Genomic DNA, 12,607 nt, shown 5'->3' on the forward strand with positions numbered 1-12,607 from the left:
GGGGTGACAGCTGAGAGTAGTATTTGGTCTGTTGATTGAAAATTTAAAGCTAGAATAAGGAGATGTAAATTTGACTCAACTGGCCCGTGCCATCCGTGCACAAACAGTCTTGGGAAGACAGGGAGAACAGGTAGGAGACATGAGGCTGCGGAACACTGGGCTGGTTTGAGCTCGTGTACGGGCAAAACCCAGCACACTTCCAAAGTGAGTGCAACATGCCAACTTCAGAAGAAACGTAAATCCATACAATTACAGAGTATATAGTAAGTTCTGCCCCCACTGACTAAAGCTGACTAATGCACAAGAATGTAAAAAGCGTGCAATGAGAAGAAGAAAAACTGCTTGCTGTAATTAAGAGAGTAAAAGTGAAAAGAAGAACAATTGGCATAGAAGGGTAAATGCAAGAAATCACTTCAGCGTATTTCGAAACATCTGATACCATATTGAAACTGGAACTGCTGGAATTTTTTGGCTCTTCTTCCTAAAGTATTTTTTTTCCTCTTCACATGGTCTGGAGAAAAGTATTTCATTTGGGAGGCACAGTGCTTTATCAAGCAGGCTCAGCCTCACCAAGTCCCCAGCCCTGGCAGAGGGAGGGATAAAATGCTGGGCTGTGAACTGGTGGTAGTGAGCTGGAACATGTTCAGTTGCACCTTGAACGAAGCCAAGCACCCACAGCTTCGTTCCTTTTCTGAACAGCGGGGACAGAGCTCAGGGTGCCTGTACACCTCTGGCAAGCTGATGCTAGGATGCTCACCAAAATGGGAGATGGTAGTAGGTACACATGGTGTAACAGCATCTTTTCCCTCAGTAGCTGAACTGTACCCCAGACAGTGTGAAAAGAAGGCAGGGAAGGTAGTTAAAAGGATTTCTTAGATGTGGTGGGTTTTTTCACCTATTTGCCAGAGAAGATGCTCTCCAGCTGCTCTGTGGCACGCAGCTGTGCCTCTCCCTCCATATTGAGGCAGCCCCGACCCACCCGCAGGTGGATACGAGCACTCTGCTTGTATTAACTTGCTCAAACGAACTAGTGGGGAAACCACGAGCCTCCAAATTAGTCCAGGTGGAAAAGGCAATGGACCTAAACCCTCTCTGAAATGTATACTGATGGCTCAAGCTGTGCCTATCTGTGTCCTATCCAGATTAATCTACTTCCTACTGGAATCAGATGAAAGCAGTGATTTCCTAGCATTTTCATGTTGTAACGACCTGCCAGGATGAGCTACCTACCATTTATAAAGGACAAGTAGGAACTGGGTTTAACCCTTTGGGATGTTGTTTCGTGGTTTTGAAGAAACACCAGCACACCGCTTTCCGTTTTCTGGAAAAGGGAAATCTATATAAATTCTGGGCTTCATCTGGAATCTTCGAAAAAACGACGAGATTTTTTTTCCTCCAACAAGATTCCTGGCAATATTGGACAAAGAAACAGAGTGAAACTACTGTGCTCTGCCCTTCCAGCCTGGGGTGATCAAAGAGCCCAGCAGCAAGCACAAGCTATAGAGACTCCGTACTCTGACAGGAGCCGCTTACAAAATCAAGGCAGACGTGGGAATCGTTCTAAGCACTCCAGCACCCGCGAGTTCGGCTGGTTCTGCTTTGGTTTCTCTTTTTTTCCCCTCATTTTAGAATAGTGAAAATTTTTCCATTTCCAGCAAGGGAGGTTGATTTTTTTTATAACCCCCCTGCCACGGCTTTGGGGCACAGAGAGAACAGGCGGGCCGGGGGAGTTTTGTTATAAACTCATCAATGACCAACAACCCGGGCAGCCGCCGCCGGTAGCCGGGGGGGGGGACACACACACACGACACACGGCCCGTCCCGCCGCCCCGCGGGGCTCCGCCGCTCCCCTCCCCGGGCTCCCCTCCCCGGGCGGGGCCTGCCCCGCTCCGCCAGCCCCGCTCCGCCCGAGGGGGCCGGGCCGAGCCCTATAAAGGCGGTGAGGGAGAACCGCCGGCTCCACCGCCTCCTCCTTCTCCTCTTCCCTCACGCCGCTCCCCGCTTTCCCGCCATGGCCCCCGAGCGGCCCCCGCCGGCCTTCGCCGAAGCCGGGCGGCAGAGCGGGCTGCAGGTGTGGCGGGTCGAGAGGCTGGAGCTGGTGCCGGTGCCCCCGAGCCGTCACGGTGATTTCTTCGTGGGGGACGCCTACCTGGTGCTACACACCGTCCTCCGCCCCCCCGCCGCCGCCTACCGCCTCCACTACTGGCTCGGTAGGCAGCGGGGAGCCGGGAGGGGGGGGGGGGGGGCGGCGGGCAGCACCGGCCTGCGGGGGCTCGGTGGAGGTTCTGGGGACCGGGAGGTGGTTTTCCCCCCTCTCCCTTTTCAGCAGGGCTGCGTGTGCGAAGCCTCCGAGTTGAGGCGCTTCTCAGAGAAGTCGGGCTGGTAACAGCTGAGGATGGGGGGGATGGCGGGCCTCGGCGCTGTGAGGGGCTCTGGGGATGAGGGGGTGGGTATGGCAGAGAGGTGAACGCTTGATCTCTTTGTGATGTTAGTTTGGAAACGTGTTAAAGTCAAGCCTTGGCTGCATCCAGCCAAGATTCAGGAGGGAAACGTTGCCTTCGTTCAGATGGAGAGTTTTCTTGCTTTTTATCTCCCCTAGGACCAAGATTTCCTCTCAGCCCGTGGCGTCGTTGCGCTGCTTTGTGCCCAGATGTTGCCGTTTTCAGCTTGACTGGCTTTGCTTTCTGAGGATACAGGGCTCGGAGGCAAAGTCAACCAGGTTTTCTGTAAAACCTCTTTAATATCAGTCTGGCAGCCCCGTAAAGCCCCTCCTGAAGCAACTGGGAACACTGGAGCCGGGCTGATGTCTTTTGCCTTCAACCTTGGCTAGCACAGTGTTTACAGCAAAATAGAAGCCTGACATAAGGATGCAGTTTAGGTGATTTCCTCATCTTTTTGGATGCTTCTTGAGACTTCCCTGTCTAGTCCAAGTCATCTGACCCCGGTGGTTGTTGTGTAGCTGCCTGAGATCTATTACTTTGTTCTTGTTTCACCATCACTAGGTTTGTGTTTGTAGGCAATTATCTCAGTGAACGCACATAAAGACAGGTCAGTGTGTATTAACATTAATGTGTTTGAGTTGCCCTCATTCTCGTTGTACTTTTGGATGCACTGAAAAGGAAAAGCAGATAAAGCTGGGATTGTTTCTGCATAAATGTTTGGAGCTTGTTTAGTTGTGTGTGTGTTAGGAGTGATCCAGCTGGCATGCGGGTAGTGTCTGTCTCTGACATGAGTATAATCATAGGTGGCAGCGTAAATGAATTTCTGGCAGATGTTCCTATGTCAACAGCACTGCTAGTGAATAGCAGCGTTGGCTATTGAGACCTTTGTTAGCGGAGGCAACTATTTATGTGGTAGTTAAGGTAGAGGAGACACTTCCCAGGGAAAGACACAAGGACTTCTTGCAACTGGAAGTGGTCAAAATGGTGACCAACATTTGCACTAATGAAGACCTCTCTGCTGTTGGATTCTCACCACTGTTATGTACATCAGACTTTTCCCTCATGGGAAAGACCTGTATAGCCTGTGAGCTGGGAAGACTTCAATAGGGTTTCTCTGAAGGCTTCCCGTAAGCTGTCTCTGAACAGTTACAGCAGTCATTATCCATCAGACTTTGGGATGGAAGGAACTCTTGTGAATTAGATTGGTGGAAACCCTACAGACTTTGGGCTTAGGTACTTACAAGGGCATCGCCAGCTGGTGACACAGCCCTACTCCTGCCTGTCACCTGTGGTGTGTGTTATTGTGTGGGCCTCATGCAGTGGCTTTGAGTCTGAACAGATTCTGACTTCACCAAAAAAGGCCACAAATTCAGAATAAAAGCAGAGCATTGAATATACATATCTATAGTGGCAAACTTCCTCCTCATACCCTGCTTGGGTATACCCAAGGGGTTGGAAGGAGGTCTAGACCATGGGAGGATGGTCTGTGACCTTGATGTGCTGACACTCTTGTGCTGTGACTGGCATCCTAGGGTTCAAGTGACCAAACAGTTGTTCTATCGTGCGAAAGCTGCTGTTTTACCAAATATCTCTGATGTGGGGAAGTGCTGTCTGGGTTGGATAATCTCTGAGCAAGCTAAGTCAGGTGCTGCAGTGAGGTGGCCATGGCCAAGCAACCCATGTGGATCTGTGTGGTGGTAGCTGTATCCACTTTTAACTTTGCTCGGGGATCCCAGCTCAGCTGTCTGCACTGGCACTTGAGGGATGTGTTAGTGCTAAAATACTAATCCTGAGGGAGCTCTCTCAGCTTGAAACCAGTGGAAACAGCATGTACTGTCCCAGTATGAGGCTGCTTGTGGGAGTAAGATTGGCTATACCTTATTTAGTATCTTCGATAAAATCATGCAAGGTGGTTTTTAACTATTTTTAACCCTTGTCCCTAGAGATTAAGTGATAAGACCTACTCACGTGAACCAGGATCTAGCCTGGTAAAAGTGTTGTTCTTTTTTCTGTTTGCTCTGGCTTATTTATAGCTGTTTGTGACTCAGACTACAAGGTAAGTCTGTTTTTCATACAAGCTTGAATAACTTACACCTGGATTGATGCTCACTTGTTTTTTTTTAAACAGAGTTTCACTATTTTATTGCGTAGCAGCTGTGAGACCGAGCCTGGTAGTGGTTCTTATCTCTAACACTGTTCCAAACCCAGTTTTCTTCAACCCTGAACCCTGTTGTGTAATTGCAAGCAATAAATATGAAGGATCTAGTCCTAATGGACATGAATAACCCTATTTAAAAGCAAAAAAACCCGAACAAACCTGAAAACTTTGCCACCAACTTTAAGGCGGTACCCAGGCTGGAGTAGGCATGGTGCCACAGAGCAAGTTGTTCTATCACTGAGTGATGGGGATTTTTTTAGAGGTTCCTGTGTTACACCCTGCTTTCAGTAATTTATTTTACCTTTTTTTGGCAGGCCTCATGCTCTTCTCTTCCTATGCCTCTGTTATTCTTTGGATCCCTTCCCTATTTCAGCCTTGCTGCTTTCTGGAGGCTTCCGTTGTGCCTGTATCCCCACAAAAGCCGTGGTGGTGGCAGTGGTGACACTGCTGCTGGGAGCAGCACAGTTCTTGGTGGGCAGAGGGGAGTTGTCTTGTATTTGCGCTGCTGGGCCATGAATAGGGCACTTATTTGGTCGGTGATCCCCTTTGGCATCCCTGTCCTCCCTCTCCCACGCTTTGTTCTTTCCTCATACCTTCCCAACAGGCTTCTGGCGACGCCACTGACTCGCTACGCCAGGAGGTGATGCCAGCACCTCGCCAGGCCCTTCCCCTTCTCCCACAGCCTGAGAGAGGTATCTCTGCCCAGACTGCCTGGGGCTCAATGCTGGTTTCCCACTCAGTCACCTAGAAGCAAGGAAATGGGTAATGTCAGTGAGAAGCTGCTCTTGAGAACTGTTGCTTGTATAGCAGCGTCTTCCTCTTATTGAGAAAGAAAAAATAAAAACTAAGTGGAGAACCTCGTTTTTCCTTACTCTGCAAAAGTTCTTGAGAAACCTATTTTTGAGACTCGATCCTACCTGTGCTGCTCTTGAAACAGTCAAAACTGCTGAAAGTGTTCATCAAAAATGTAGGGGCCCACATTAAAAGTTTTGTTTTAATATACAGCCTGCTCTGCAGCATGATTAGGTCATCAACACATGAGGTAGGGAGGCCGTTTTGCTACAGCCCTGGGAAAAGGCCAATCTCTGAAAGGTACAAAACAAAGTGTGACCTCATGAAGCAAATATCTGAGCCCCAAAGCTGCTTTTCATTCTCCCTGCTGTACCAGGCGATCTAATAAAAGGTATCTAAGCAAAATACCCTTGCGTTACAGTGTCAAGAGGGATGCTTTTGGATTATTTTAACTTTACAGCTTGGCGAGTTGTTCTTAGCATGAATCCGTGGTTTCCCATCTAGTGGTGCTGTGACAGGACCTTCCTTTGTCTTTGCACTTCAGCTCAAAGTCCAAAAATCATGCCATGCTCACTCAATTAAAACCTTCTGTTGCTCAGAGAGGCTGAGAGAAGACAAACTTGGCTGTTTCTCACTTTTTTTATCACTTTTTGAAGGCAGTTCTACCAGTAATTAAGAAATGGTCTAGATGGTCATGCATTTGGTGGGGAACAAGGTTATGCTTTATTGCAACGTATACTTGGGCACATATATATGTGATATATATGAATGCTGAAGACGGTGCCTGATTGAATTCTGTTGGAGAAATTGTTTCTGTGACAAAGTTATATTAATGCTTTACAGACGTAATATTTCATCTTATTTCAGGGAGAGAATGCACCCAGGATGAAAGCACAGCTGCAGCTATCTTTGCTGTTCAGATGGATGACTATTTAGGAGGAAAGCCCGTGCAGAGTAGAGAAATTCAAGGATATGAGTCTACCGAGTTTGTGGGCTACTTCAAAGGAGGAATTAAATACAAGGTAAAGAGCCAGCAGTCAAAATGTGCTCTAAAAATATATGTAACATTGTTTCCCAAGAAAAAGCAAACATTTTGCTTTGTAAATGGAAAGTTCAAAAATTGCTTCTTAATGCTTAGTGGGTTTAGATCTGAACTACCTATCTGAAACTATAAGAGTCCTGGTACTTGTACAGAAAGCAGCAGCTTGTTTACCAGTGCCTCTTCTGATACGTGCAAACCTTTCCCAACGATTTTTTTTTTTCCCCCCAGATCAAGCTATCCTGAGGTTTCATACTTGTGTGCCTAAGGGAGCTCACAGTAGGGACTCTCTTGTGTTTGGGAGGCAGTAAATCTCACAGAAACCATTTCTGTGTTGCAGAATGAATCACTCTGTTCAAATGCAGAACCCCATGTGCTTGAGGGGTTAAAGACATCAACAGAGTGGAAAAGACCAAAACCTCACTTTAGTCTAAAAATAGTGCTTTTGCAGTCCTACTGCAGGTTTGTTTTTTTTTCTTTGAGGTCGATAAAAAAAACCTCCCAGATAACTTCCATGAAAATTTTATGTTTTAAAATGTTGTAGTATCAGCCTCCTTGTTGTGTCACTTCCAGAAGCTAAATCTTTGGAAGGAAATTTTTTTGTGACATCAGTGATGTTGTGGGGTTTTTTTAAGAATAAAGAAATGTATCTTCTGAGAATGTCCCCATAGCAGGAGCTCTGGGAGCCATGGCTCAGTCAGCCTTTTTGCCCATTATGGAGGTTTGGAACTTGTCACAGTCTACACAACCAGCTGGAAGCTTTTAACTCTGCATAAGAGAGCTTGGCAGTGACCTGCCCACTCTTTTGCGTATTTTTTTCCCCCCGTTTGTAATTCCAAGAGCCAGTTTCTGTTCCTGAGGTCTGGGTCTCCTGGCGGAGTAGTGAATACTGCCTCACAGAGGCAGACAGCCAAGCCAGTTTACAGGAATAAGTTATGCTTAAACTTACACTTTATAGATTGTAAATCAACATTTTGGTCTCACTTCCCCCAGTTTGGTGCTCCTTACTAGGTTGTCTCCTAAGTTGCAAATATTCCTTTCAGAAAATTACGGAGCTGCTGTGGAATTACCCTTCCCTCTGCACATAACCAGGTACTAAAAACACCCAGACCTGAGTTTTAAGGAAGTTTGGAAAACCTACACAGGAGCTGCATATCCCTCTGCTTTTCCTCAGTCCTTATTTGACAACCTACTGACTTCTGTCCTAACAGCGTGGTTCGCTATTACCTCATCCTCTGGGTGATGCAGGAGAGTGCTGTAAATCCTGTGCTTTGCCCATTTATCTGAAAACTTTGAAGCAGTTCCCTCAGATTAAGGTTCACACCTGAGAGTTCAGCAGCAGCAGTGTTCCCTGTGTCTATCTTGTCTGTGGTCAGCACTGCTAAACGGTGTATTATTTTGGCTCACCTCTCACTGCATAGAGGTTATTTTTTTTCCCCCTGCTAGCTCCTTATCTGTAGCAAAAAGGTAATTTTGCAGAAATCAAGCTTTCTGAAATAAAGCCTGCTGCTTTGTTTTGTTTTATTCAGGCAGGTGGTGTTGCTTCTGGATTTAATCATGTCATTACTAATGATCTGAGTGCCCAGAGGCTTCTGCATATCAAGGGCCGGAGAGTTGTAAGAGCCACAGAAGTCCCCCTGGCTTGGACCAGCTTCAACAAAGGAGATTGTTTCATTATTGACCTCGGAACTGTAAGTCTTTCCTAGAGCAAAACACACTGAAAAGCAAGAGATGCAGCATCCCTTCTAAGGGCTGAATCATCCCCTGAAATGCACAACTAATTTTTGTCACTCACTCCAACTGACAGAAAGATTCTGCTTTAGAAAATTAGTTTTAGTGGCACAGCACTTTGAAGGTTCGAAACTGCCCTAAATGTTTTCTGAAGTATGCACAGATTATCCTTCAGGAAACAGTTCTCTTTCCCACTCCAGGCACTGGGATTTTTACTGCTGAGCCTTAAGCTGTTCCCAGTAAGTCCTGTCTAACTTTGACACTATCTACCAGCTGAATGGGATCAGTCCTAGGGTTGAGAGCAGAACACTGATTGGACCTTTCTTAAGAGCATTTCTTCATATTCATGAAACTTTGATTGTGACAATTCATGCTAAAGAAATAACTGCAGTTGTCATAATAAACTTGTCATACAGTATGTTCTAAAACTATGTGTGTATTTCAAGAGATCACTTGAGAAGCAATCCCATATTTCAAGGTTTTCTGCTGAAACCAAGTAGAGAGACTTAGCACAGTAGCATATGGGCAGTTAAGAGAAGATAATTTTGCTTGCTTCAGATGACTTACAGTGCTGTCACCTTAGTATCAAAAAGTCTTAGAATTCATTTTAAAAGTAGCAGCTGGGATGTAGTCCAGACTAGTTAGATGCTAGTTATCGGTTTGGAATTGTTCCCATGACTGATATGCTGACATGTATGAAATTAAGAGCATATGAAAGAAAACAGTTTATCTGCAAGGCAGCATCTGTGGTTGGTCTTTGCTGTAGTGTTTCACAAGGAAGTGGTCAGCTACTGCAGCAAGATTTCAGGGAAGAGTTACCTGACCTGTTGAAAAAGGAGCTCTTCTGAACTCACGTTATGAGTTTGGCTGTTTCTTCTGACGAGCGTCCCCTGGCATGACAATTGAAGCTCTTGGTATCAAGTAGCTATATTGATTATGCCTGTGCTATATTGATTATGCCTGTGCTATATTGATTATGCCTGTCCGAGTTTTATCATGCTTTGCAGCCTTCAGGTGGAACAACAACCTGTGTTTTCCTAACATCATCCCATTCCTCTTACGGCATTGTGGCCTAATCACCTGAGACAGCCAAGTGATCAGTACCCAAACAGCTATCTCTTAATGTCACTTTGTGTTAAGGATGTGTAGAAGACTCAAATCCTCTGTTCCCCTTCAGAGTTAACCCTCACTATGGGTATATAGTGGTGGTGTGTGTACAGCTTGGGGTTCATCCCTCTTGATGAGATTCGTTGAGGACAGCGCTGTCACTAGGCAGTGCCGATGTCATATGGCTTTAGTCCTGATTGCTAGTACTGAACGTGCATTGTGAGCCTTTCTCTTTTGTGGTATAACATCGCTCTGGCCTCTGGCTTCCTCTTTGACAAGACCGAAGTCAAGCAGCAATGCAACCCTGTGCCTTTGTAGGAAGCGAGATTGGATGTGAACATCTTCTAGATCTCCTCTTTACCACGCTATGGGAAGTGTCAGTCAAATCGCATCTCTGAGAGCAGTTCTTGATCTTGCCGTGTCAGTGGCATATGGGGGATGGGTTTTGTGGAATGTATTAAGTTAAGAAAAAAAAGTGTTTCAGCATCAGTAGTAATTTGGTCATAGGTAAACGTGTAAACGGGACCTTTCTTGTGGGAGATGAAAAGATAATGTGTGACATGCTTCAAGATGAAGATACACAAGTCTAGTGAAGTGCCTATAGAGAAACAGGAGTGGTAGAAAATACACTGTCACTGTGGAAATCTTGAGCAAGTTTTATAAGAACTATATTTCAAGCTGAAGTAATTGTATTTCAGATTTAAATTTTCTGTGACTAGAGGTCCATTGTAAATGGGTGTGTCTTTACAGGGGCCCTTAATTGAATTTAGGGGCCTTTTAAAAGAAAAAAAAAAGACTTTGGCTCAGGTAGATTCCTTACTTAATAATTGAAATAAAATGAATCTTAAATGGGGTTGCTCTTGAGCCTTGGGATTCATCACAGGGCACTGCTGAATCATTGTCTGAGAAGAGTGGGTAGTAATTGCATAGAATGAGCCTATGGTCAGTGCTTTTAATATCAAATTATTGTAGCGTGTCAGATAAGATGCATTTCCAAGACTTGCTTTCCCCACTCTCTTAGCTAACCAGCAGGATGGTCTCCGTGGCACTGCAAAACTGCTTGTGCAGCCCAGTTCCTGTTATGTTTTATCAAGCCACTTACATAATGAAAAATCATTTCAGTTTTCCCATCGAGCCTAATTACTGCAGTATTTTAAACCTGTGGTTTGAGCAGATAAGGGAAAATAGAGAAAGGTAATAATGATCAGGAATAAAACCATTGCTGGTCACTGAGGTCTCCCTCCTGGTGATAATGCCTGAAGTAGAAAGTGTTTGTGTGTGTTTCCCGCTAGCTTCACGTAGTTACAGTTCAGGTTCTGATGGTGACCTCATACCTGGATATGTTACTAAGCCACATTTGCAGCACATCAAATATCCTGCCCAGGTCTCACCTTGCTTCCTTTGAACTCTCTAGGCTGGAGCAGAATGTAGGTGCAGGAGGCAGAGAAAACACTGTCTTTGGTAGGAGGGGAGTCATTAGCTGAGGGTAATGAGTAAAGACCTTTTTGTTCAATCTTCTGTAAGACCTTGACACGAGCGTTGTGACCACCACACTTATGCTCCAGTGCAGCGAGTGATCCTGGGGTGCCAGACCCCGGTATTTTATTTTCTTCTCTACAGGGGATTTCCATGCCACCTCTGATGAACCTGGGGAGCTCCCTGTAAGGGAGCCTTTGGGACAGTGCAGGCAAGACAAGTGCAAGGCCGGTGCTGAGAAGGCTTTGTGCAGGCCTGGAGTAAAGTGCACTTTACCTTATCAGGTCCTGACGCAGCGGTGCACAAGGCCTCCCAGAAGCCATGGGCTTCAACCATGGGCTTCAGCCCCACTTCCCATCCCGTCCTTCTGGCTGGAGAGTGCTGAGCTCTTCTTGGTGTCCCACCTGAGAGCCACCAGGATGGGTCTGGCAATTCTTCACGGCCAGGAACTGCCTGGCCTTGCTCTGTGCTGTCCTGTTTGCCTCCAGATGCGGATCCCCCTGCATCCCCCATCCTCCAGCCACCTTCCCTTAGCCACATCCCTCTTGCTTCCTCCATCACCAAGGCAGATTCTCAAAACGGCAAGGAGCATGAGTGGGCATGGAAAATGACCATGGAAGGGAAGGAAAAAGATTAATCATTGTGCCATTCAGTGAATAAAATACACACTGTTTCCCAGGCTATTTTAGTATTATCTGTTCTGATAAGATGTGCAAAAGACTTTACTCCTTTTTGTCAGTGTTCTTAGTGATTGGTTCACACATAGGTGTGAAGTTCACCCTGTGTACATGGGTGCATGCTGCTGATGTGCAAAATGTGAATGTTGATGTGTTGATAATTTGAGTAGTTATCGAAACATGGAGCAGAAGGAATGGGAGTAGCAATACCATAAACCAGCATGAAGTCATCAGCTGATCTTATCAAAAGCTGCTCAGCTCAGTTTGGGAAGCTCTGCTATGTGAAGGCTGTCTAAAGTATCTTTAGTGACCAGCAAAAACTTTCTCTATGCATTTGTTCTGATAGAGCTTTGTAAAATATAAGGCTTGATTCTCTCTGGCTGGCTGACTTCTGGATGGGAGGCAGCAGCAGTGCTACGAGCCAAGTGACTGCAGGGGACAGGGAGGGGGCTGTGTACCGCTCAGCCTCCTGGAAGAAATTAGGAGACAGTTGTTAAAATAAGGGGGAGGGAGGATGTGTGAGGAGTACCAAGCACTCCTGAACTTGGGCCTGCTTGAGGCTGGAAAGTGTTGTCAGTACAACCAAAGTTCTGCTAACGAAACGTTACCCTTCTTGCCAAAGGAAGAATAAAGATGGGGAGGGGATAACTATATCTCAAGTGAGGGCTAAAGGTAAACTGTTCAGCCTTCCTGTTCCTATAGTGGTGCTTATGAACTGATTTATAAACTGCCAAGAGATTGTTGGTTTGAAACTTAAGAGCCTGCTGTGTGTTTAAAAACAACTGGTTGTGCCATCCAGCAATCAAGGGGTGTACTTAAGGGCCCCATAAATCACAAGTGAAAATTAAGGTGTTAGAACTCTGAAGTATGAGACTGAATAAGGCTGTTGTGATCATGTGTCTGTCAGTATGCTCCTGTTTGAACTCCTGACATAATGAGTATGTTAAAAGGAAAAAGATTGCTGTCTTGCACAAAGACACTAGAAAGAAAAAAAAAAATTAGGCGAAAAGGCTGGCTTTTTTGTGGCAGCTGCTTTTCATAAAAACTTAACTTGCTGTAGATGAAATTACGTTTACATCAAGGAAATTAAGTTCTGCTTTTTAACAGTAAAAGAGCAGGAGGACAGATACTTGTTTTATGATGGAGGTATGATTCAGCATCACACTGTAACCTTCAGCACAGTTGT

General features: G+C 45.7%; 1 protein-coding gene across 1 annotated transcript in view; it reads left to right on the plus strand.

The window, feature by feature from the left end:
* The first annotated feature begins 2,011 nt into the window (after window positions 1-2,011).
* Window positions 2,012-12,607, plus strand: part of SCIN (scinderin) — a 46,481-nt gene continuing 35,885 nt past the window's right edge. The window contains exons 1-3 of the mRNA XM_086467603.1: window positions 2,012-2,210; window positions 6,259-6,413; window positions 7,960-8,121. Of these exons, the coding sequence (XP_086323729.1) occupies window positions 2,012-2,210; window positions 6,259-6,413; window positions 7,960-8,121 (516 nt within the window). The remainder of the gene's footprint in view (window positions 2,211-6,258; window positions 6,414-7,959; window positions 8,122-12,607) is intronic.

The sequence above is a fragment of the Leptosomus discolor genome, chromosome 7 (assembly GCF_034619465.1).
Source record: "Leptosomus discolor isolate bLepDis1 chromosome 7, bLepDis1.hap2, whole genome shotgun sequence".
NCBI classification, from domain to species: domain Eukaryota; kingdom Metazoa; phylum Chordata; class Aves; order Leptosomiformes; family Leptosomidae; genus Leptosomus; species Leptosomus discolor.